The 19,212-nt window shown below is 58.7% G+C and overlaps 10 protein-coding genes across 10 annotated transcripts; 5 read left to right on the top strand and 5 right to left on the bottom strand.

Annotated features, from left to right (window-relative positions):
• Positions 1-241: 241 nt before the first annotated feature.
• Positions 242-1,948, bottom strand: ACA1_368100 (phosphotransferase enzyme domain containing protein; the record flags this gene model as incomplete). Its single annotated transcript, XM_004340081.1, has 7 exons — positions 242-493; positions 573-726; positions 813-1,022; positions 1,111-1,238; positions 1,317-1,467; positions 1,541-1,644; positions 1,751-1,948. 7 exons carry the CDS (start codon positions 1,946-1,948, stop codon positions 242-244), a joined length of 1,197 nt encoding a protein of 398 aa, XP_004340129.1.
• Positions 1,949-2,128: 180 nt separating this feature from the next.
• On the top strand, positions 2,129-4,108 carry ACA1_368090 (slime mold cyclic amp receptor protein; the record flags this gene model as incomplete). The annotated part of the gene is made up of 10 exons (XM_004340080.1): positions 2,129-2,206; positions 2,381-2,445; positions 2,540-2,631; positions 2,736-2,929; positions 3,005-3,095; positions 3,170-3,224; positions 3,301-3,428; positions 3,509-3,679; positions 3,750-3,954; positions 4,030-4,108. 10 exons carry the CDS (start codon positions 2,129-2,131, stop codon positions 4,106-4,108), a joined length of 1,158 nt encoding a protein of 385 aa, XP_004340128.1.
• A 1,267-nt stretch (positions 4,109-5,375) lies between these two features.
• On the top strand, positions 5,376-8,410 carry ACA1_368080 (uncharacterized protein; the record flags this gene model as incomplete). Its single annotated transcript, XM_004340079.1, has 6 exons — positions 5,376-5,820; positions 6,114-6,399; positions 6,471-6,607; positions 6,709-7,341; positions 7,464-7,762; positions 7,826-8,410. The coding sequence occupies 6 exons, from the start codon at positions 5,376-5,378 to the stop codon at positions 8,408-8,410; spliced, it is 2,385 nt and encodes a 794-aa protein (XP_004340127.1).
• A 195-nt stretch (positions 8,411-8,605) lies between these two features.
• Positions 8,606-9,025, top strand: ACA1_368070 (uncharacterized protein; the record flags this gene model as incomplete). Its single annotated transcript, XM_004340078.1, has 1 exon — positions 8,606-9,025. One exon carries the CDS (start codon positions 8,606-8,608, stop codon positions 9,023-9,025), a length of 420 nt encoding a protein of 139 aa, XP_004340126.1.
• A 73-nt stretch (positions 9,026-9,098) lies between these two features.
• On the bottom strand, positions 9,099-12,527 carry ACA1_368060 (leucine rich repeat domain containing protein; the record flags this gene model as incomplete). The annotated part of the gene is made up of 7 exons (XM_004340077.1): positions 9,099-9,321; positions 9,402-9,489; positions 9,567-9,713; positions 9,835-10,759; positions 10,856-10,991; positions 11,052-11,356; positions 11,499-12,527. The coding sequence occupies 7 exons, from the start codon at positions 12,525-12,527 to the stop codon at positions 9,099-9,101; spliced, it is 2,853 nt and encodes a 950-aa protein (XP_004340125.1).
• Positions 12,528-12,806: 279 nt separating this feature from the next.
• Positions 12,807-13,707, bottom strand: ACA1_368050 (methylmalonylCoA epimerase; the record flags this gene model as incomplete). The annotated part of the gene is made up of 4 exons (XM_004340076.1): positions 12,807-12,959; positions 13,064-13,210; positions 13,302-13,409; positions 13,633-13,707. The coding sequence occupies 4 exons, from the start codon at positions 13,705-13,707 to the stop codon at positions 12,807-12,809; spliced, it is 483 nt and encodes a 160-aa protein (XP_004340124.1).
• A 306-nt stretch (positions 13,708-14,013) lies between these two features.
• Positions 14,014-15,615, bottom strand: ACA1_368040 (uncharacterized protein; the record flags this gene model as incomplete). Its single annotated transcript, XM_004340075.1, has 7 exons — positions 14,014-14,184; positions 14,278-14,423; positions 14,514-14,655; positions 14,748-14,866; positions 14,945-15,088; positions 15,211-15,493; positions 15,610-15,615. 7 exons carry the CDS (start codon positions 15,613-15,615, stop codon positions 14,014-14,016), a joined length of 1,011 nt encoding a protein of 336 aa, XP_004340123.1.
• Positions 15,616-15,959: 344 nt separating this feature from the next.
• On the top strand, positions 15,960-17,380 carry ACA1_368030 (Brix domain containing protein; the record flags this gene model as incomplete). Its single annotated transcript, XM_004340074.1, is given in 6 exon segments — positions 15,960-16,118; positions 16,255-16,491; positions 16,592-16,765; positions 16,811-16,972; positions 17,040-17,174; positions 17,186-17,380. The coding sequence occupies 6 exon segments, from the start codon at positions 15,960-15,962 to the stop codon at positions 17,378-17,380; spliced, it is 1,062 nt and encodes a 353-aa protein (XP_004340122.1).
• A 187-nt stretch (positions 17,381-17,567) lies between these two features.
• Positions 17,568-18,198, top strand: ACA1_368020 (RINGbox protein 1, putative; the record flags this gene model as incomplete). Its single annotated transcript, XM_004340073.1, has 4 exons — positions 17,568-17,718; positions 17,807-17,857; positions 17,938-18,069; positions 18,161-18,198. The coding sequence occupies 4 exons, from the start codon at positions 17,568-17,570 to the stop codon at positions 18,196-18,198; spliced, it is 372 nt and encodes a 123-aa protein (XP_004340121.1).
• A 95-nt stretch (positions 18,199-18,293) lies between these two features.
• Positions 18,294-18,988, bottom strand: ACA1_368010 (uncharacterized protein; the record flags this gene model as incomplete). Its single annotated transcript, XM_004340072.1, has 4 exons — positions 18,294-18,439; positions 18,530-18,633; positions 18,704-18,883; positions 18,948-18,988. The coding sequence occupies 4 exons, from the start codon at positions 18,986-18,988 to the stop codon at positions 18,294-18,296; spliced, it is 471 nt and encodes a 156-aa protein (XP_004340120.1).
• Positions 18,989-19,212: the final 224 nt, after the last annotated feature.

Genomic DNA, 19,212 nt, shown 5'->3' with positions numbered 1-19,212 from the left:
TCCATCCACACAACAATCGCGGGTTGAGCCGAACGACCCTGCCCGGCGAGAGAAAAGCTTTTCTTGGCCTCTTCCAAATTTTCGTGCGCCTTTTATTCGCGCAAATGGCGCCAAAACGCTGGTTGCTGTGCAACTTGAGGAAAATGTATTGGCCCAAAAATAAAATCAAAATAAAGTGTGGCAAGAACAAGGCACACACCATGCCCGTCAGCTGGTGTGTCGCGCCAAGCCCGGCCAAAGATCATTCTTGCTTGGCGGCGGCCGCGGGGGACTTGCCGTAGCGGAAGCCGTAGACCTCCTCCTTCCTCGTGTGGTATCGCTCGAACAGCTTCGACGAATAGCCGATGTAATCGAAGGTCTCGAGCGAGGAGTAACGAGCCTGTACAAGTGCCCACACGCCCCAGTGGAAGGATGGCGCGGGTGTGAACCGCTTGACCTCCTCGTAGAGAGCATCCACGTCCTCCTGTGATACTGCGTCCTCCTCTCCGAGCTCCTGGGAAATTCAGCCAATGTGAGTGTACGGAGGGCTCCAGAGGCCTTGAGCAGGGGCGCAAGGTTGGCAATCGCCGTACCGGTTCGGCGGCCTGATAGGCAGGGTTCTTTCCGATGTGGCGCTGGGCGGCAATGTAGGCCCGAAGCCACTCGAGTTGGAACTCCTTCGTGGGGAACTTCGAGCCGTCCACCGTATAGCCCATCATCTCACAAAAATGGTTCGCGATGTCGTAGCTGATCAGAAGTGAGGAGGGAGCAGATAAGCGTTTGCCATCACGCAGGGCGATTACGCGAGTGAGTGCATGGGATGATCAACGTACGCCCGCCAGTTATAGTTGCCATACTCGTAGTCGATGAAGCGCACTTTCGCAGGCTTGGCATCCGGGGCCGAGGCCGCCTGGTAGAGGATGTTGGCGGACAGGAGGTCGTTATGGCAAAACACGACATCCGAGGTGGTCCCGCTCAGCTGCTCCTCCAAGAACTCCAGCTCTTCGACACATCTCTTCATGGAAAATTGCTCCTGCAGCCGTCTGCACAGTCGCAAAGCGATCGCCACACAAGGCCATCCGATAAGTGTACCACCGGGAGGGGGACGCTAAAGGAGTAAGGGGCACGCACCGGTTCTTCTCTTGATCATCAAAAGAGTCAGGAATCTCCAACAACCACTTTCGGAGGGTATTGAACAGGGCGGGTTTTCGCTCTCCGAACACGTCCACTGCGTGGAACAGCGCCAGTTGATGAGCCACCTGCGCACGAGAAAAGATTGGTTTTTTTTGTTGTTAAAAAAATACCACAAGAAATGTAGCTCACGGAGGAATGCGTACGAGCTTGAACTTCTCGGGGGCCTTCATGTCGTCGGGTGTGAAGGGCTTGCCTTCCACAAAGCCATAGCAGATACCGTTGTTGAAGCGGCCGTAGAGCGGAGAGCAGAGGCCGAGTTTGCCCAGGCAGACGAGTGTTGTCAGCTCGCTCTCCCTGCACGCCAACACCGAAAATTAAAATTGTAGTCGGAGTTAGAGGGAAACAGCACAAGAGAACGACGGCGAACCTGTCGATCATGACCTCGGTGCGCTCGCCGTAGATGCGCACAAGTGCAGTTTTCTCGGGTGGCGAGTCCTCCCCTCGCGGCGTCTCCTCCAGCTGAGCCACAACCTGCGAAGGCACGTCAGTCAGTTGGCCAAAATGGAGTTAAATCACGTTCCGTGGGCAGATTGCAGCAGAGCGAGCGAAATCGTGCAAAATCTGAATAGGAAGGCACCTTGTAGAGCTTGTTGGTGATGCCATCCGTGAACTGGTGGAGATGCATCTTAGATCTGTCCCATTTGGGGAAGAAGTGAGTGAACACTTCCGCAGCACCGGCCTCGAGATCTCCCTCAATCGTGATGTCCAGCACGGGATAACGCTGCTGAATCCATTCCTGCAGCTCCTTCCTCTTTCTGATTCTCTCTTCCTCCATCGTTGTTGATTGGTCGCGTTCTGTTTTTCTTTTGCACAAAATTGGTGATTTATTTTTTGTTTTGATTTTAATCGCGTGTTCCCGAGGTGTTGGCTTCTTGTTTTTGGCTGTCAGCTCGGCCGAAACGACCACATTGGCGGCAAAACTGTTTGGAATGATCGGCATTCCAGTACTGCCGAAATGCGAAGTAACGTCATTTGCGGAGACATCCTCGCAGTCGTTTTCCGTTACATCTTCTGGATTCTCTGGTGCAAGGGGGTAATCCCAAACGGCCGGCCCCATTGACTTCAATTGTATAAAGACTTGTACAGCTACCTCTCGGGCAGAATGAGTGCCAGTCATTATTTCGGCTGCATCGTACGATCTCCCTTCTTCCCCACCTCCGCGATGATTTTTTTTTTGATCTATGGTATTTTGTCTTTTTCCCTGCAGGAAGAGTACACCCACGAGGACACCCAGATTCTGGGGGGCGTAAATCTTGCTTCCGCCCTCCTCAGGTGCGTTCATTATTCCTATTTAATATTTTATTTATTTAATAATTTTATTGTATTCATGAGCACTCACCCTGCAAGAACGCTTGCACAAGTGCAGCCTCATGGGGAGCTCGTTCGTGGTGGTGCACTACCTCATGTTCAGCCGACGCCTGGTCGTCTCCCAAATTATCTTCTGGCTGGCCATCGCCGGTACCATCACCCAACCTGGTCTACCAGACCCGCCGTTGAATGGAAGGAAACTGACAAATACGTGGTCATCGCTAATTCATAACGTTTCCTCCTTCCTACGTCAGACTTGATGGCGTCGTTTGCGATTGCGCTGAGCCAGAGCTGGCTCTTCGCTGCCTCGGAGTACAGTTGGGCGACGTGCCTCACGCTGCGCAGCTTCATCGAGTTCTCTGTTGTGGCATCGTTCTTCTGGTCGTCGTGCATCGCCTTCTATCTGTTCTACGCAATCGTGTGGCACAAGGATATGATGCTTTCCGAGGTGTGCCTTCACTCCTTCTCACGCGCTTTCCGCATAGCCCACCTTCTCATTTTCTCTCCTTTTCTTCTCCCACAGGGAAGCAAAGGCACGAGCGCAGGCAAGAAGTGGAACTGGACGAACGTGTTCATGATCGTTGCCCACATCGTGTGTTGGGGCACGCCTCTGGGTACCCTCTCTTCTATACACTATACCTGTATACGCATACCGGCCCTTCCGTACCGTTAATTTCGCTCCCACCAGTGTTTTGTATTATTTTGCTGGCCGCGGACTGGTACCAGAAGACCGAGAGCGGATGGTACCATTCCCCTCCCGTTATCTTGGTGGTGATGCATGACACAGTGCTAACTACCTACGTCTGCATCGACCTGCAGGTGTCACCCCAAGGAGCCCTATCTATTCATCTTCTGGGAGCTTCCCATGATCATCTCGTTCTTCGTGAACATCTTTCTCTATGGCATCATCGCCTTCTATGTGCAGCGAAGAAGCCGAAAACACCGAGGTTTGTCTACACACTGCCCTCGCTTCCGCTTCCCCTCTTGTGGCTGTCGTGGGTGGACACGCACTTACCGCGCGTGGCAGGGACGAAGAACCATCTATCCGCAAAGATCCAGCACCGACTCGCGCTGTTCGTGCTGGTGTACGCCGTGTGCTGGGCGCCGAACGTCGCGTCGCACATTGAAACCTATATTGCTCCGCACTGCTGGCTCTTCTGGCTCGGCCTCATCCAGAACGCTTTCTCTCCTGCACAAGGTACGGCGTTCTCTTCACTCTTTGTTTGGCTTTGCATTGTCTGACCATTGGTTGTGTGAACCTTCATCAGGGTTCTTGAATTGCGTTGTGTACGGGCTGTCGAATCAGGAGGTGTGGTCGCGCTACCGCTGGTGGCAGCACTTGCTCATGATCATCGCGTCGCCCTTCATCGTGCTTCCCATCATCGTGCTGGCCTCTCTCGAAGAAATCCTCCGCGTGGCCATCCCATCGCTCCACGCTCGCCTCTTCCGACGGCAGTACGCCGAAGTCGGCAGGTTCGTGTCCCTCCTCTTGCCGCTCCCACGCAAGACACGCCGCCGTGAGCCTCACTCTCTCGGCCCTGTGTGCAGTGTCAACTACGCTCGTCGAGCGTACAGCCCGGTGAGCGTAAACGACAGCCTCTCCGACCTCGAGACCACTGACACCTGAGGTTTTAGAAACCATTTTGTTTATTTTATTGTGCACAACTTTTTGAGCCTGTTCGTGGAAACAAAACGAAAAATAACGCAGCGAGACCCACGGTTGGCGGGCAGTCCTCAATTATAACCAATGGTGCGGCAAGCCTCGGAGAACGCAACCCGAACAAATGAAATTTCGTTTCGAGAGCCGTCGTTCACGTCGACGGGTCGTCTTCTTTAGCGCAACATCCCCGCACGAGCTCCTCGCACGCGCGGTGCTGCTTGTGCTCACTCTTCGCCCTTTTTAAAGAAGAACTGCCTTCCGTCAAAGGCCTGGTATCGTCCTCTTCCTACGCTTCTTTCTTGTCTGCTTCTGGTTATACGACACCCCCGAGAGGAGAAGAGAGCAAGACGACAACAGCTCAGCCGCCACCATGCAAGTGGCTTCGTCCTTGCCGCAAAATCCTTTGTCATCGTCGGTTGCACCACCGCAGATGAGCGGCGCGATTCCACCACCTCCTTCACATCTTCCCCTGGCACAGGCCGGGGCGGGACCAACTGCGGGTCCCCACCACCTCACAGTTTCACCTCCTTCGTTTCTTCGCACTTCATCCTCTTCCAGCCCCTTCTTCTCCACGTCTTCTGCTCTCAATCTATCTGCACCCTCTACGGCTACCCCATCGCAAATCGCAAACTTTCTTGGGGCACATCTTTCTGCCTCTGGTGCTGCCACCTCTTCTGCGCTGCCCGCCTCTGGTTCATCCGGCCCTGCCAAGGCCTGCTCCCAGTGCGAGACCACCAACACCCCCTGTTGGCGACGAGGTCCCAACGGCGCCATGTACGTGTCCCCCACCCGCCACCCACCACGATGTGCACCTTCGCCTCCTGTTACTGCCAAGTTCCCCGGGGCGGACCCCAACACCAACGATCGCTCTCTCTCTCTCTTTCCCTCACAGACTATGTAACGCCTGTGGGCTCAAGTTCTCCCGGCGCAGCAGGTAACGTGACCCCTCTGCTCTCTCGTACCCTCTTGCCCTCGCGCTGTGCACACTTCTTGCACCCGGGCGGATCCCTTGGGTTTGGGTGTGAGTCGAGTTCTGCCGCGGATCTGCCCAGGGCTCATTGCTCGGTTTTTTCCCGCACGCGCGCGCAGGAGTCAAGCGCCTCCAACCGATGGGCCACCACCGGCGAGCAGCGTGAAGCCCAAGGCCCCGGCGGGCTCCAAGCCTTCCTTTCCGGCGGCGGGATCGGTGTTTATGGATGGCGATGGGTTGCACGCCAACCGGGCACGTCACGCTATGAGCGACAATCGACAGCAACAGCAGCAACAGCAGCAGCAGGCACCGCCTCCGCGTGTCAACACCGCTGCGGCGCTGCTGCAGGAGATCAAAAAGGAAAGGGAGGAGCGACTATCCTCCAGCGGCGGTAGCTACCCGCACGCCCTGCGCGGTGGCAGCGGCGCCGCCGATGTCGGCCCCTCCTACACAAAGGCGCCCGTCGTCGGTTTCACCGACCACCGGCTGCCGCCGCAGCAGCTGCCGGCGCCCGACAAGGTCACGCGGACCCAGCCGCCCAGCCTGCCCTGGCCGTTCAACGACAAGGCCCGACCTCAGAGCGCCGAGGGCGAAAGCAGCGCCGACGTGGACACGCCGGGCGGTCTACCCGCGCTGGAGCTGTTCTCGGGCCTTCACTTCATGAAGCCACGCGTGGGTGGCGGCGGAGGCGCCCAGAGGTCCAACTCTCGTACGCCCCCCTCCCCCTTTCGTTGTCTGCTCCCCTTTTCTTCTCCTCTTTTGGTTTTATTGCCCCGCACGTTGAGGCGCAACGCCCTTAGTTTTTGGGCCAATTTCTCCTGTCATCCTCATGTCGACGACGGTCTCCTTGGAGCCAATTAAGGCGCCAGTCACGCGTCTTGTTGTGTAAACTGTTATTTATTTATTTGGTAGTTCTCCTTATTTGTGTAAGATATCACTGATCAATGATACGAAAAAATTGTGGTTTGGTAATGTTGTTCCTTTCATCGACGGTGGTTGCAGGCGCCAAGCCGAAGGCGGGACGAGACACGAACGAGCGGGGCGCGAGCGACGAGGAAGAGGAGAGCGACGAGGGGGAAGAGGAGATCGGAGAGCAGGCGGTGGTGTTGCGGCGACACCACGGGGCCAAGCGGCGACAGGACAGCTCCCATGAGCTGGTCCTCGAGCAGCACGCCGGCGCGAGCAAGCGCCTGCGACCAGCGGCGAGGCCCAAGAAGGCCAATCTGTGGACGCTCGACGCCCACCTGCACTACCTCAGCATCTGGCTGGAGTATCTCAACACCTACAAGTACGGCTTCACTATATCAGCGGCAGCGCATAGTCATCATCGGTTGTTGTTGTTGACTCGGCGCTGGCCAGGACCCACATATGGACGATCAGTCCGCTCGACCCGGCGGCGCTGGACCACAACAACGCGCGGCACCTCCTGTGCACCAACGAAGGCGCCGAGGACAGGTCGGCCCTCTCCCTCTCCGTCAACTTCTGTCTGGCCATCGGTACGCCCTCGCCCATACCAACGGCTGCACCCTCGACCACCTCCGAGAGTCGCGTGATGTCGCCTCACGCACCAGCATTTTCTTCGAACGACGTGGCGTAGGCGCGCTGATGCACGGCGATGAGAAGTCGCACATGGAGTTCTACATGCGCGCGCGACAGCACCTGGGCTATCTGTTCGACACGACGGACTACAGCGTGGCGCTGGCGCTCATCGCCATGTCGCACCACACCATGTACTGGGAGGCCGATGCCAAGCGGAGCGAGTACTACCTAACCCTGGCCATCAACATCATCGCCCAGCTGGGCGCCTTCCACAGCGACGTCTACCACCGCTGCCTGTGCATGCACAGCCTCACCTTCCGCCACGGGTCGAACGACCTGGCCAAGATGGTGAAGCTCAAGCAGGAGCTGCGGCGGGCCAAGCAGATGCCCTACTACCCCATCACCCAGTCGGCCAACTCGGTCGTCTCCTACGACATGTTCCGACACCTCCGCTTCGTGACCGGCGCCACGGGCATCATGACCAGCGTGGTGGCCGGCATCAACCTCTTCAAGGCCGTGTCGCCGCCCGGCTCGCAGGGCTCGGTCTCGCCCGAGCAGCAGATCGTGTTCCGCAAGCTCATCCAGGCCCTCGACGACCTCGACAGCGAGATTCGCAGCCTGCACGGCATGGACGCCCCCAGCCCCTCCGCCTCGCTCACCATGCTCGCCTTCATCACCGCCCTCCGCGCCGGTTCGCTCCACACTCCACCTTAATTATTTTTTTCCTATCATCGTTGCATTCTTGGCATGCCAACGCTCGAGTCTCACGCACTACCGACATTCAATCGGTTCGTGTGGGTGTGCGGGGTGCAGAGTGCTACATGTGCCTGGGCGACTACAAGGCGGGCCTGAGCTGGGCCAACCAGTTCCTGCAGGACTCGCGCAAGCCGCACTTCCGCTTCGTGATCGCCGGGGTGGTGCTGATGCTGGACATGATCATGGGCATCCTGCTGCGGGCCAACCAGTTCGCCATGCTCGCCGCGCAGATGGACGCCATCGAGCACAACTGCGTGTCCTGCCCCACTCTCGACCTCGTCAAGAACAAGTACAAGAAGCACCTCATCGAAGACATCCAACGCCGACAGCTCATCGCTGACTCCCGAACAGCACTGGTACCGCCACCGCACCCTCCATGCCACGTCACGTCGCGTCAGAACTCTCATCCACTGCCGCAGGAGGACGCGGGAACGTCGGCTCTGCAGCACTCACAGCCGCAGCGACCAGCGCTGGTGGCGCCGCTCCTCGCCAAGCAGGAGCCGCCGCCGCCGCGAGAGGGCGGCAGCTACGCGTTCGGGGACTTGCCGGCCGGCGGTCAGAGGGATTCTGGGTCGGGGTCGCCCCTGGGCCACACCTTCCCCGCGTCGCCGTCGTCTGGGGCCGCTGGCTTCCCCTCGCGCTCCAGCCAGTGGCACTACTACGCCGGCGAAGGGTCGGGCGCCCAGCCCCAGTCCTCCGTCTCGGCCTTCTCGCCGTCGTCCATGCTCAATTCCGACTCGGCCACGCCAACGCCCACCGGTGCCGAGGGCAACCGTCGCGCGGTGGAGACCCCCGAGGAGTACTCGGGGGGTGGCCAAATGGAGTACCAAGAGGAAGAGGGCCGGAAGGTTCAACAGGGCGAGGCCGATGGCGCTGTGGGTGACCACCAGCTGGACCGATACGAGGCGCCCTCGCCTCCGCCGCTCGATGACCACGAGTACTTCAACGGGCTACTCAACGACCAGGATGAGGGTCTCCTCCAGCAGTTCCTAGACTCTTCCTGAAGCCGAAGGAAACCCTATTATTCATGTAGCAACCACAACTCCCTCCTTGACTAAGACGTTTTAAGAAGGCGATTCACGCCAGCAGCGAAAGGCCATTGGAACTCTCCGACCCTCCCCTGGTTGGTTGTTCGGTCGAAATGAAAATAAAAAAAGGGCGGTTGACGCCTCTTCCGGCTGACACAAGCAAACCTCGCCATGAGCAACGCCCCTTTCTGCGTCACAATCCTGCGGAGGCCCTTCAACGGCAAGGCGGGGAGGGACATCGAGCTCCTCCACTACGCCGTCCAGATCGACGGGCACGGCATCTACGAGTTTGGGCGCTACGACGGCCCTGGCAAGTTGAAGCACCGCGACGGGCGCCACTCGAACGAAGAAGTAGTGACTGCGTTCAAGGTTACCGGCCACACGCCCGAGGACGTTATTGCGTACATGAAGTCCATCACGAACGGCAAGGTTTGGGAGTACTTCGGCACCAACTGCGTGAGCGTCGCCAAGAAGGTCACCGAGCGCTACGGCCCGCCGCAGTGCCTCAGACTGCTCGAGGCCGGTGAGAACAACTACAAACGCGTGGCCAAGGCGCTGCTGAAGGAGTGCAATGACCTTATCAAGTGGTAACGAGTGCAAAGGCTCACAAAATAAATAAATAAATACAACACTCACCATCAACACCGTGGGCCAGGCCCGGCCTTTAGTTGCGGGCGTGCTCGCCCACGGCTGCGGGATCGAAGTAGACGACCACGACGGAGATGTTGTCGGTGCTGCCGCTCAGGAAGGCCCGATCTCGCAGTGTCGTGGCTGAAAGGTGCGGATCGGAGGCGGCCACCGAGTCCACCGCCAGCTGGTCGGTCACCATGTCCCACACGCCATCGCACGCCATCACCAGGAATTCCACCTCTTCGTTCAGCTCCACCCTGCGTTGTGTGTGTGTGTGTGTGTGTGTGTGTGTGTTAGCAGGGGACCGCACACGACGCAAAATGCGGAGGAGTCGAACCGTTTGACCTCTGGCACGGCGCTCACATATGGCCGAATGCTGGCATCGCCTAGGGAGCGAGACACCGCCAAGTCGCCCATCACTCGCCCTGCTCGCGCCCAAACCCAGAGTACTCCGCCGTCAGGCACGCAGGCCAACCAACCAACCCAAAGCACGCGGGCGTACCCTTCTCGGTAACAAAGCCACCCAGCTCTTGGATCCTTTGCCGCTCTTCGCTGAGCTTGCCAGTGTGGTCGACCGTCAGTCGCTCGGCGACGCGGCCTCTCGAAAGCACCGCCCGCGAGTCCCCCACGTTGGCCAGCCAGAGGACTCCTGCACCATCGACCAACCGTCGCGGGTGAGCCACCGCCGCACCGCCGCACCACCCACACCACTCACCCACCGCCAAGCCGCACGCTGTGTACAAGTCGCGCGGGCGGGCGAGGGGTCTTACCTGCGTGTACGAGGGCCACGACGGCAGTGCAGCCGGCCTCGGTTTTGGAATCGAGGACGATGTCCTCCAGCCGTCGGAAGGCCGTGAAGATGGCCTGGCCCACGTCGTCGCCGTGCTGTCGCAGGGCCTGGTCGAAGGCCTTGCCCACGTAGGCGGCCGCGATTTCGGCGGCGTCGCTGCCGCGGTGACCGTCGAATATGGCGTAGAGCTGGGTGTCGGGGCGCAGGGCGTGGTTGACGTAGACCGTGTCCTCCATGGTAGGTCGCAGCCCGCGCATCTCCGCCCAGCACACGTACCGCGCGCACATACCAGCCTCGACCGGCTCGGCCGCAGCCGCCGCTGCACCGCGCTCCTTTCCCCGGTCACGCGCCGTCGGCGGGGAGGAGGGCGACGAGAACGGGGAGACCAGCGGACGTCCGCCCCGGAACTCGCGCTCGGTGATGGAGGCGAGGGCCTCGGGGAGGTCGGCCAGTTCGGGGTTGCCCTCGGTGCTGAGCCACGACAGGCGGCCCGGGTAGGCCGTGCGGTCGCCGTTGGTGCAGGCGTAGGCGTCGTTGCTGTTGGTGGTGAACCGCAGATCGGGCGGGGGCACGAGCGCGGCCAGCTCGCGGGGCAGGCGCTGGAGGCGGCAGTGGCATAGCTTAAGGTGGCGAAGGGCGGTGAGGCGCGCCAGCTCGGGCGGGAGGGTGGTGAGCTCGTTGGCCGAGAGGTCGATCTCGACGAGGGACACCAGGTTGCCCAGCGAGGCCGGCACCGAGGCGAGGCGGTTGTGGGAGGCCTCGAGCTCGGTGAGCCGCACGCAGCAGCCCAGCTCCTCGGGGAGCGCCGTGAGGTGGTTGCTCGTGAGGTCCAGGATCTCCAGCGTCGTCAGCCGCCCCACCTCGGTCGGCAGCTCCGTCAGCCCGTTCGCCGCCACGTACAGCTCCTACCCCACGCAAGCCCGCGCAATGCGCGCCCGTCAGTAGGCCCGGCTTGGGCGGCGTGGCGGCGGGAGTGGGATGGGACGGGGGCTTGTTGGTACCTTGAGCCAGGTGAGATCGAAGACGACGGGGGGCAGGGTGGTCAGGCGGTTGCCGGAGAGGGAAAGCACCGTGAGGTGCGTCAACTGGTTGAGGCCTGCCGGCAGCGTGGAGAGCTGGTTGTAGCCCAACAGCAGCCTGCAGCAATCAATTGGTTAAGAACTCAACTGCGACTCAAAGGCCTGATTGGTCGCTTACCGCTCCAATCGGGTGAGGCGGCAGAAGTCTTCCGGGAGGTCGGAGATGCGATTGCCGGAGAGGGAGAGTCGCGCGAGGGAGGAGACGGCGTAGAGCTCGGGCGGGAGGTCGGAGATGAGGTTCATGCCGGCGTCGAGCAGCCGCAGCTTGACCAGCTGCCCGATGGAGGGCGGGAGCGCGGTCAGCTGATTGTTGCGCACGTCCAGGTGGGCCAGCTTCTCCATCTGACCCAGCTCCGCCGGGAGCTCCTCGAGCGCGTTATCCTGCAGCTCCAGCTCTGCCAGCTGCGAGAGCCCACACAACTCCTGTCGCCATCCCAACGACACGACACGACACGACACACACGCGTGACACACACGTATGACACGACACGACGCGCAATAATGAGCATCGGCTCGAGTCATGGAGGCGCGGGGAGGGGGATGGAGGTGGCGGTGGTGTACGTACGGTGGGGAGGAGGGTGAGGAGGTTGGCGCCGAGGAAGAGGTTGGTGAGGCGTGGGAGGGTGCCGAGTGCGGGCGGGAGGAAGGGGAGGAGGTTGTGGGCGAGGTCGAGGGTCTGGAGGGCGGTGAGGGCGGCCAGGGGCTCGGGCGGGAGGGCGGTGAGGCGGTTGGCGCGGAGGGAGAGCTCGGCGAGGGCGGGGAGGGCGAGGGCGTCGGGCGGGAGGTGGGCGAGGCGGTTCTCGTTGATGGAGAGGAGCTTGAGGGTGGAGAGGGTGGAGAGGGCGGCGGGGAGCGAGGCGAGGTCGTTGTGGTCGAGGAGGAGGCTGTTGAGCTGGGCCAGGCGGCCGAGCTCGTCGGGGAGGCGGAGGAGGCGGTTGAAGCGGAGGTCGAGGCGCTCGAGGTCGGGCAGGTCGCCGAGCTGGGGGCCGAGGTGGACGAGGCGGTTGGAGGAGACGTTGAGGCGGCGGAGCGAGGAGAGGTGGGCCAGCATGGCGGGGAGGGCGGTGAGGTGGTTGGTGGCGACGTCGAGCTCGACCAGGTCGGCGCAGAGGCCCAGCTCCTCGGGCAGGCGCTGGAGCTGGTTGACGTAGGCCACGAGCCGCTTGAGGCTGCGCGCCCAGCCGACCTCGCGCGGCAGCCGCTGGAGCTGGTTCATGAAGCAGCTGAGCTCCTCGAGTAGCGGCATGGCCTCGAACATGCCCTCGGGCAGGGCCACCAGGGCGTTGTTGCCCACCTCAAGCTTGGTCAGATTGCGCAGATGGCAGATCTCGACCGGCAGCATGGTGAGGTTGTTCTTGACCAGCATGAGCCGCTGCAGCTTGGCCAGCTTGGCGATGTTGGGGGGCAGGCGATCGAACCGATTGTAATTCGCATTCAGGAAGGTCAGGCTCTTGAGGCAGCTCAGCTTCAGGTGTGCGATCTGCGCGTTGGTCAATTGCCGCGACGAAATGTCCAGCTTGTCCTTGCCCTTCATCTCGCTCTCCCATTTCTTTTTCGAAATGGCGCCACCCGGTCCTGACACCTGGTTGCCCATGGCCCTCTCTCTCGCTATCAAATCGATTCGATTTGTGGGCCTCTTTTCGACTATGATACAGCAGTTCGTCACTGGCCACTCAAAACGTCGTTCTGGACCTTCTGCAACCGCCTTCCGTCCAATTCGATCGATCTTGTCTTCTTCTTCGTTCTTCCACCGCGCCCCCTGGTTTTATCCCGCCACACTTTTGCTTTGGTGCAACACACAAGCGAAGAAGTGAAACATGATGATAACCAATGTTGACGTGGTCTTGTTGTTCCCGTTTGCTGCTCGGCACGTTCAGACCTGTTCGAGCTCGACGAGGACGCCGTTGAGGTCCTTGGGGTGGCAGAAGACAACGGGCTTCCCATGGGCGCCGATCTTGGGCTTCTGGTCGATGGCACGGATGCCCTTGGCCTTGAGCACTTCCAACGCCGCGTGGATGTCCTTCACCTGATGTGTGCGCACAACACACACACGTCACATTATGGATGCCACGTCAGCCAACTGAGAGCGAACCGATGATGGTGAAAGATGGAGTCGCGTATGTGTCGAACCTCGAGGCAGATGTGGTGGATGCCGCCAGAGGGCTTGGTCTTGAGGAAGTTGGCGATGGGCGAGTTCTCACCGAGAGGGTGGAGGAGCTCGAGCTTGGTGTTGCCCAGCTCTATGAACACCGTCGTCACGCCATGCTCGGCCAGCGCCTGATGTCCGAGCGCGTATGTGAGGAGAGAGAGCCGTGGGTCAGTTGGGTGAAGGAGCACACTGCACGAACGATGGAGGAGGGAGGCGTACGAGCGGCTCACTGACTTTGGCGCCCATAACGTCCCGGTAGAGGCTGGTGGCTTGCTCCAGATCAGGTACGGCAATGGCGACATGGTTCAGTTTACCCACGCCCACAGCCTGCCACACGCCACAAGCCTCAGCCCCAACGGTCCTTCCATCTCATTTGTGCATTTATTAATTAAATGATTTGAAGAAGAGCGGGGAAGCGCACGAGTTGGGAAGCACCGGCAGAGGTGGTCAGGGTTCTGCGTGTCTGATTAGGTTAAGAAAAAAAGAGAGAGATTGAATTTCTAATCTTGCGTCTTATGCACAGAAGATCAATTTCCGAGGTGTGGGGTACGGTGAAGAGAGCGGAAGCGGGGGCATTGGAGCGCAACGGGGCGAACCCACGGGCAAGTGCAGAGCTTCGGCGCATGATCTTCCACTGGCGTGTTGTGTGGTGTTTCTGCACTTGGCGTCGTGAGCAAATCGTGCATTTTTTTGTCCCGCCGTGATCGTGCACGTTTAGTGCCGTCATCACCAACGCAAAGATGATGCACCCACGCGATCAGCAACAACATGTATGCCATAGACGCCAGAGGTGTAGACGTGGTGTAGCGGGTTTTAGGCTTTGCACTGGTTAGGCAGGCTAACGTGGTGGGTCTCTTTACATTCGCGAGGCGTAGAGCCTGCGTGAGCGATCTGGGCTGTGGGGTGGGGGGGTGGCGTGATGAGTGAAGTATCAGTTGATGGGCGCGTTGGTCTGGTAGTAGCCCCAGAAGTGGGGCTGCCACCACTGTCGCGTGCAGAGGGTCTTGAGGCCGTAGATCAACAACGCTCCGCCTAGCGGAAGCGCGACCAGGCAGTCGATGAACCAGATGTCGTTGTCAATGTGGTATATGACCGATCCGGCCTGCGTTCCAGAGAGGACGAGAAACACACACAGAACCACAATGAGTCCCGGAGATGTGGCATGAAGAGGGCAAATTGGAGTTGGACAGGATACCAGCAAGCCCACAGAGAGGATGCAGGAAATGGTGGTGACCCAGGCGTCCTGGCGGAACGCTTGGCTGTGGAGGGCCGTCGCGAGACGGAACTTGGCCACCGCCAGCACAGCCAGCACCACGATGGACACCGCGGCCACAATGATCACTGGAGAGCGAGACACCCAAGCGACAAGGTGAGGAGGGACTCCAGAGACAAGCGACAGCCGGGAGGGAGGGAGAGGCATGCGCAACGCACCGGCAATCACGTCGTCGGGCGATTCCTTCTCGTAGAGTACGATGAGGGCGATCAAGCAGGTGAGGCCGCCCAGCAAGACGAACAGAAGCGCAATGAGCACCTCCGCTCGCTGTTCCCTCTTCTCCATCTTATCGTCATAGACCTGGGTTGGTGCAAACGACGTGTAAAGAAAACGTTAGCGCGCGGGTTGATTGCAGCAGGCTCATCATCCAAGGACGCGAGAGGTCGCCGTACGGGATCGCCCACGACCAGCTCCTCTCGGCTGAACCCGCCGAAGCGCCAGATGATGAGGAGCGAGGTCACGACGTCCAAGAAGTTCTCCAGCGAAAACCCGAATATGCCCACGCTCTTGTCTGATGATCACGCCACACACACCATCATCGTCACTTTACACGTTCCTGGCCTCATGCAAGGAGGGAGTGGATGTGTACCGGCGATGGCGATGAAGAGAGAGATGAAGCCGAACGCAAGGTCGATGACGACCGACGCCCACGACACGATGATGGCCCAGCGCACCCAGCTCCTATACTGCGCCTCTTCATCTAGCGTCATGGGCGCGCCGTGCTTGCGATGACCTGCAACCGCGACGCAACACACAAGGTGAGGACAAAGAAGGAGAGAACAGACAGAGGACATGACGCTGACATGACACTGACACGGACTTGGGGAGGAAGCGGAGTGTGCAGGACGTGCGCACCCTCTTCAATGGTGATGACGTCAAAGTCGTCGTTTCCATCGTCTTCCTTTTCGTCTTCCTCCTCTCTCTCGCCATCGTAGTGCAATTGAAGGGGATCTTCGTCGAGGTGCAAATCAAAATTGGAATCGCCATTTCCATCCTGTGCTTGCAGGTAGTAGCCATTGGAGGTCTGGTTGTGGGCCGGCTTTGGAGAGCCCTTGAGGGCGACTTCCCTCAGCTCGTAGGAGCCTCCTTCGCCATCCTCGAATGGATTGGAACGCAACTTCGGGCTATCAGAGTGTTTCTACGAGAGAGAAGAGGGACGCTTAGTGGTGAGGTGACAAAGAGTGGGAGCGGTGATGATCACAATCTCGTAAGATTGCGATCGAGTTGCATGCAGGAGCGGCTTGTGTGTCGTACCTCCATCGCAATGTGAAAAACAAAAAATGCGGTAGTGTGACAAAGAAGAACGCCTGATCGGGTGGAGAGGATGCACACCCTGGGCGGTGCAGAATCAATGAGAAATGTCGAGTAGAAGATGGAGGAACATGAAAAGTGCTGGGCGGGCACAGGCGAAAACTGGTTTAGCCGCCCAAAACGAGAAGCACTGCTTTTGCTGGTCAGAGCCAGCACACGCCGGAAATGGATTTGTTGTAGACATTCTGGCTTCCTTCCTTTCCTTGCCTTGACTCCTTTGCGGCCGCAAGATTGAAAGCCACTCCACGCACAGCATTCCACTCCGGCCCAGACACCAACATCCATCTCGCAGCATGTCCACCAGAATTATCAATGGAAGGAGGCCCAAGAACAAGCGCATCGAACGCGCTCTGCTGAAGAAGGAGCCTAAGGTAAACGAGAATGTGAAATCGGCAATGTTTCTTCGCGGACCCAAGACCAGCGAAATCATCAACCAGGTTATCGCCGACATGGTACCCTTTGCACCTCCCATCACGCAAGCCTGAGTTGCGGTTAAATTTTAGTAATTTAACGTGATTAATTTTACGTGATTAGATTAAGCTCTTTCCGGCCAAGATTTAATTTTGTTTTCCCTATGATCTCCAACAGTACACATTGAAGAAGCCCCACGGAATCAAATTTCACAGACGCAACGACACGCGACCTTTCGAGGATCAGGGCTCCATCGAGTTCTTCTCGAACAAGAACGACTGCAGCCTCATGGCTTTTGGTTCGCACCAAAAGAAGAGGCCCCACAACCTCGTGCTGGGCCGGTTCTTCGATCACCAGGTTCTCGACCTCATTGAGCTCGGCGTCTCGAACTTCAAGTCTATCCAGCAGCACCCCGTGCGCTCCTCCTCCTCCTCCTCGCGGCACACGCCTGCATTCCTAAGTCCGCGTCTTGCCGAGCTTGTCGCTGACTGTCTGTGCCCGCTTGTAATTGCAGGGAAACCTCTCGTACACGGTGGGCTTCAAGCCTTGCTTCGTGTTCCGTGGCCCTGAGTTCGAGCAGAAGGAGGAGTACAAGAAGTTCGCCAATCTGCTGCTTGATATCCTTTCCACCCTTCTGCCCTGCCTCCCTGTTGCTGCCGCGCTGCGCTTTCCGTTGCTCTCCCCTGTCGTGTGCGTGCGCTGTTTTCTTTGGCTCTCGCTTGCCTCTCTTCAGACTTCGCCCATTGTCCTTAACTCGGCCGTACATTTCTACCGAGGAGAGGTGACTGACCAGATCAGCCTCATGGGTCTGGACCACGTGTTCGTGTGCACTGCCGTGGAGGGAAAGATCTACTTCCGTCACTACAGCATCAACCTGAAGAAGTCCGGCACAAACGTACCTTCCCACAAATGCTCGGCTAAGCTGTTCAACGTGGGTTGCGTGCTTACGCGCATAACTCTAGTTGCCCCGAGTGGAGTTGGAGGAGATTGGCCCGGCCATGGATCTGACGATCAGGCGCACTCGCTTCGCGGCTCACGATTTGATGAAGGAGGCCCTCCGACAGCCACGAGAGCTCAAGAACAGGAAGGTCAAGAACGTCACGCAGAGCATCCTGGCACGGTCATCAACGTGCACAAGGAGAAGCAGGACCTCGGCCAGATGCAGACCAGAAAGATGAAGGGTCTCAAGCGAAAACGGGCAGAGGGCGCCGCCAACGGCGAGGCTGACGGCGAGGCCAACACGGAAGTGGCCGCCGCGGCGGAGAAGGACACCACCCCGAAGAAGAAGCGCGCCGACGAGTAAAAGTGCAGAGAAGCTAATTAAAATTGAATTACGCAAAAGGGGGAAAAACCTGGTTTTTTGGCTTCAGCCTTCGTGTTTCAGAGAAAGATTGGGTTATGGGTCCTTTTTCTTTTGGCTCTGCGAAACGCAGAAACAAATCAGCTGCCGCAGAGAGTAGATCTATCAATCACAAAGACCTTCACGCAACATGTCGGACACAGAGGATGCGGGAAATGAGATGGTGGAGGAGACGAAGGACACCAAGAAGAAGGTAGTCGGTAAGGGAGCCGCCTCCAAGGGCGCTGGTGGCAAGAAGTTCGAAGTTAAGAAATGGAACGCTGTCGCTCTGTGGGCCTGGGGTACGCAGCCGTTTTGCCCATCATCACCCGCAATTTGCATCATGTGATGGTCTTGTGCAGAGAATCTAATCGAGGTTGCGTCCCACAGATATCGTCGTCGATAACTGCGCCATTTGCCGAAACCACATTATGGATCTTTGTACGCCAAGAAACTGTTTGTTCACGTCACGCTGCTGCATCGCTTAACGTTTCTGTAATGGTGGTTGTTTTCGCTTGCAGGCATCGAGTGCCAAGCCAACCAAGCCTCGGCCACGAGCGAAGAGTGCACAGTCGCTTGGGGTGTTTGCAACCACGCTTTCCACTTCCACTGCATCAGTCGCTGGCTGAAGACGAGACAAGTGTGCCCCCTCGGTAAGAAGCTTCTCTCATCACAATTCCCCCCCCCCCCAAGATGCTGCAGATGATCTTCAGTAATCTGACGTTCTCCCTTCCTTAATGACAGACAACCGCGACTGGGAGTTCCAGAAATATGGTCGCTAAGCGAAAAAGGTCTGTACATTGACGATCTACAGCTGGCGGGAGCGGCGTGCTACGCGGTACATTGAATAAATATCCATCTCTTCGCTGCACTTGGTTCATTCGTGTGCCGCGGCTGATGCATCCAGCTCAGTGTTGACGTAGTACACGTAGCTTGGCGAAAGTTCATAGTACATGTGAACACCTTTCGGGTCTGCTCGTCCGTGCACGCTCTCCACTGTCAGCTGCAGTGGGTTGTGCGGCCCTGTTGTGGCGCAAAGAGCTGGAGTGAGCGCAGCCATCTCGTCTTGTTGCCCAAAGCAAACGCGCAACAGAAAGTGGAAACAGCACGAACCTCGGATGAGCAAGATCAAGTCGAACCAGCGCTGGTACAGCTGCAAGTTGCGGGAGCTGGCCTCCACGTCCACAGTGTCACTCGTGACCAACACGAAGTGGCGCCTGATGATAATGCGAGACGGTCAGGCCATGAGGGTGGGTCCTCAGCCAACCAGGAGGCGAAGTGGAGTACGATTTGGTGGCGGCGTAGGTGGCAGCCTCCTTGATGAACGCCATCACTCTGGCGATGCGCTTGGGGTCCTTGTCGCCCACGAAGCTGCTCACGTCGTCGATGACGAGCAGCCGAGGCAAGCGCGGTAGCAACTGCAGGCTCGCCAAAAACTTGCAGAGTTTCTCGTCGTCCTCGACATACCTGGCCACCAGCCGAGCATCAGCGTTGGCGCGTTGGCACGGAGGTGGAGAAGGGGCGGGGGTACTTCATCTTGATGCGCTTGAGCACTTCGGCATCTTGCGTCATGTTCAAAGGAGGCAAGGGCAGTTGATTCTGCAGTTTATGGCGTTGGGCAACAAAGTAGACAGCCTCACCATGCGCGGCGGCATAGTTGTAAGCATAGTGGAAGAGAAGAGAGGTCTTGCCACTGCAATCCATGCAATTGCATTAGATTGTACACTTTGTAAATGAAAAATGGCACGAGATGCGCACCAACGGGACGGCCCGGCCAGCAGGCACGAATGGATCTT

This window comes from Acanthamoeba castellanii, assembly GCF_000313135.1.
Source record: "Acanthamoeba castellanii str. Neff unplaced genomic scaffold scf7180000084664, whole genome shotgun sequence".
In the NCBI taxonomy this organism is placed as follows: Eukaryota; Discosea; order Longamoebia; family Acanthamoebidae; genus Acanthamoeba; species Acanthamoeba castellanii.
The sequence above is the reverse complement of the archived record's forward strand: the minus strand, read 5'-3'. Positions and strand labels throughout refer to the sequence as shown.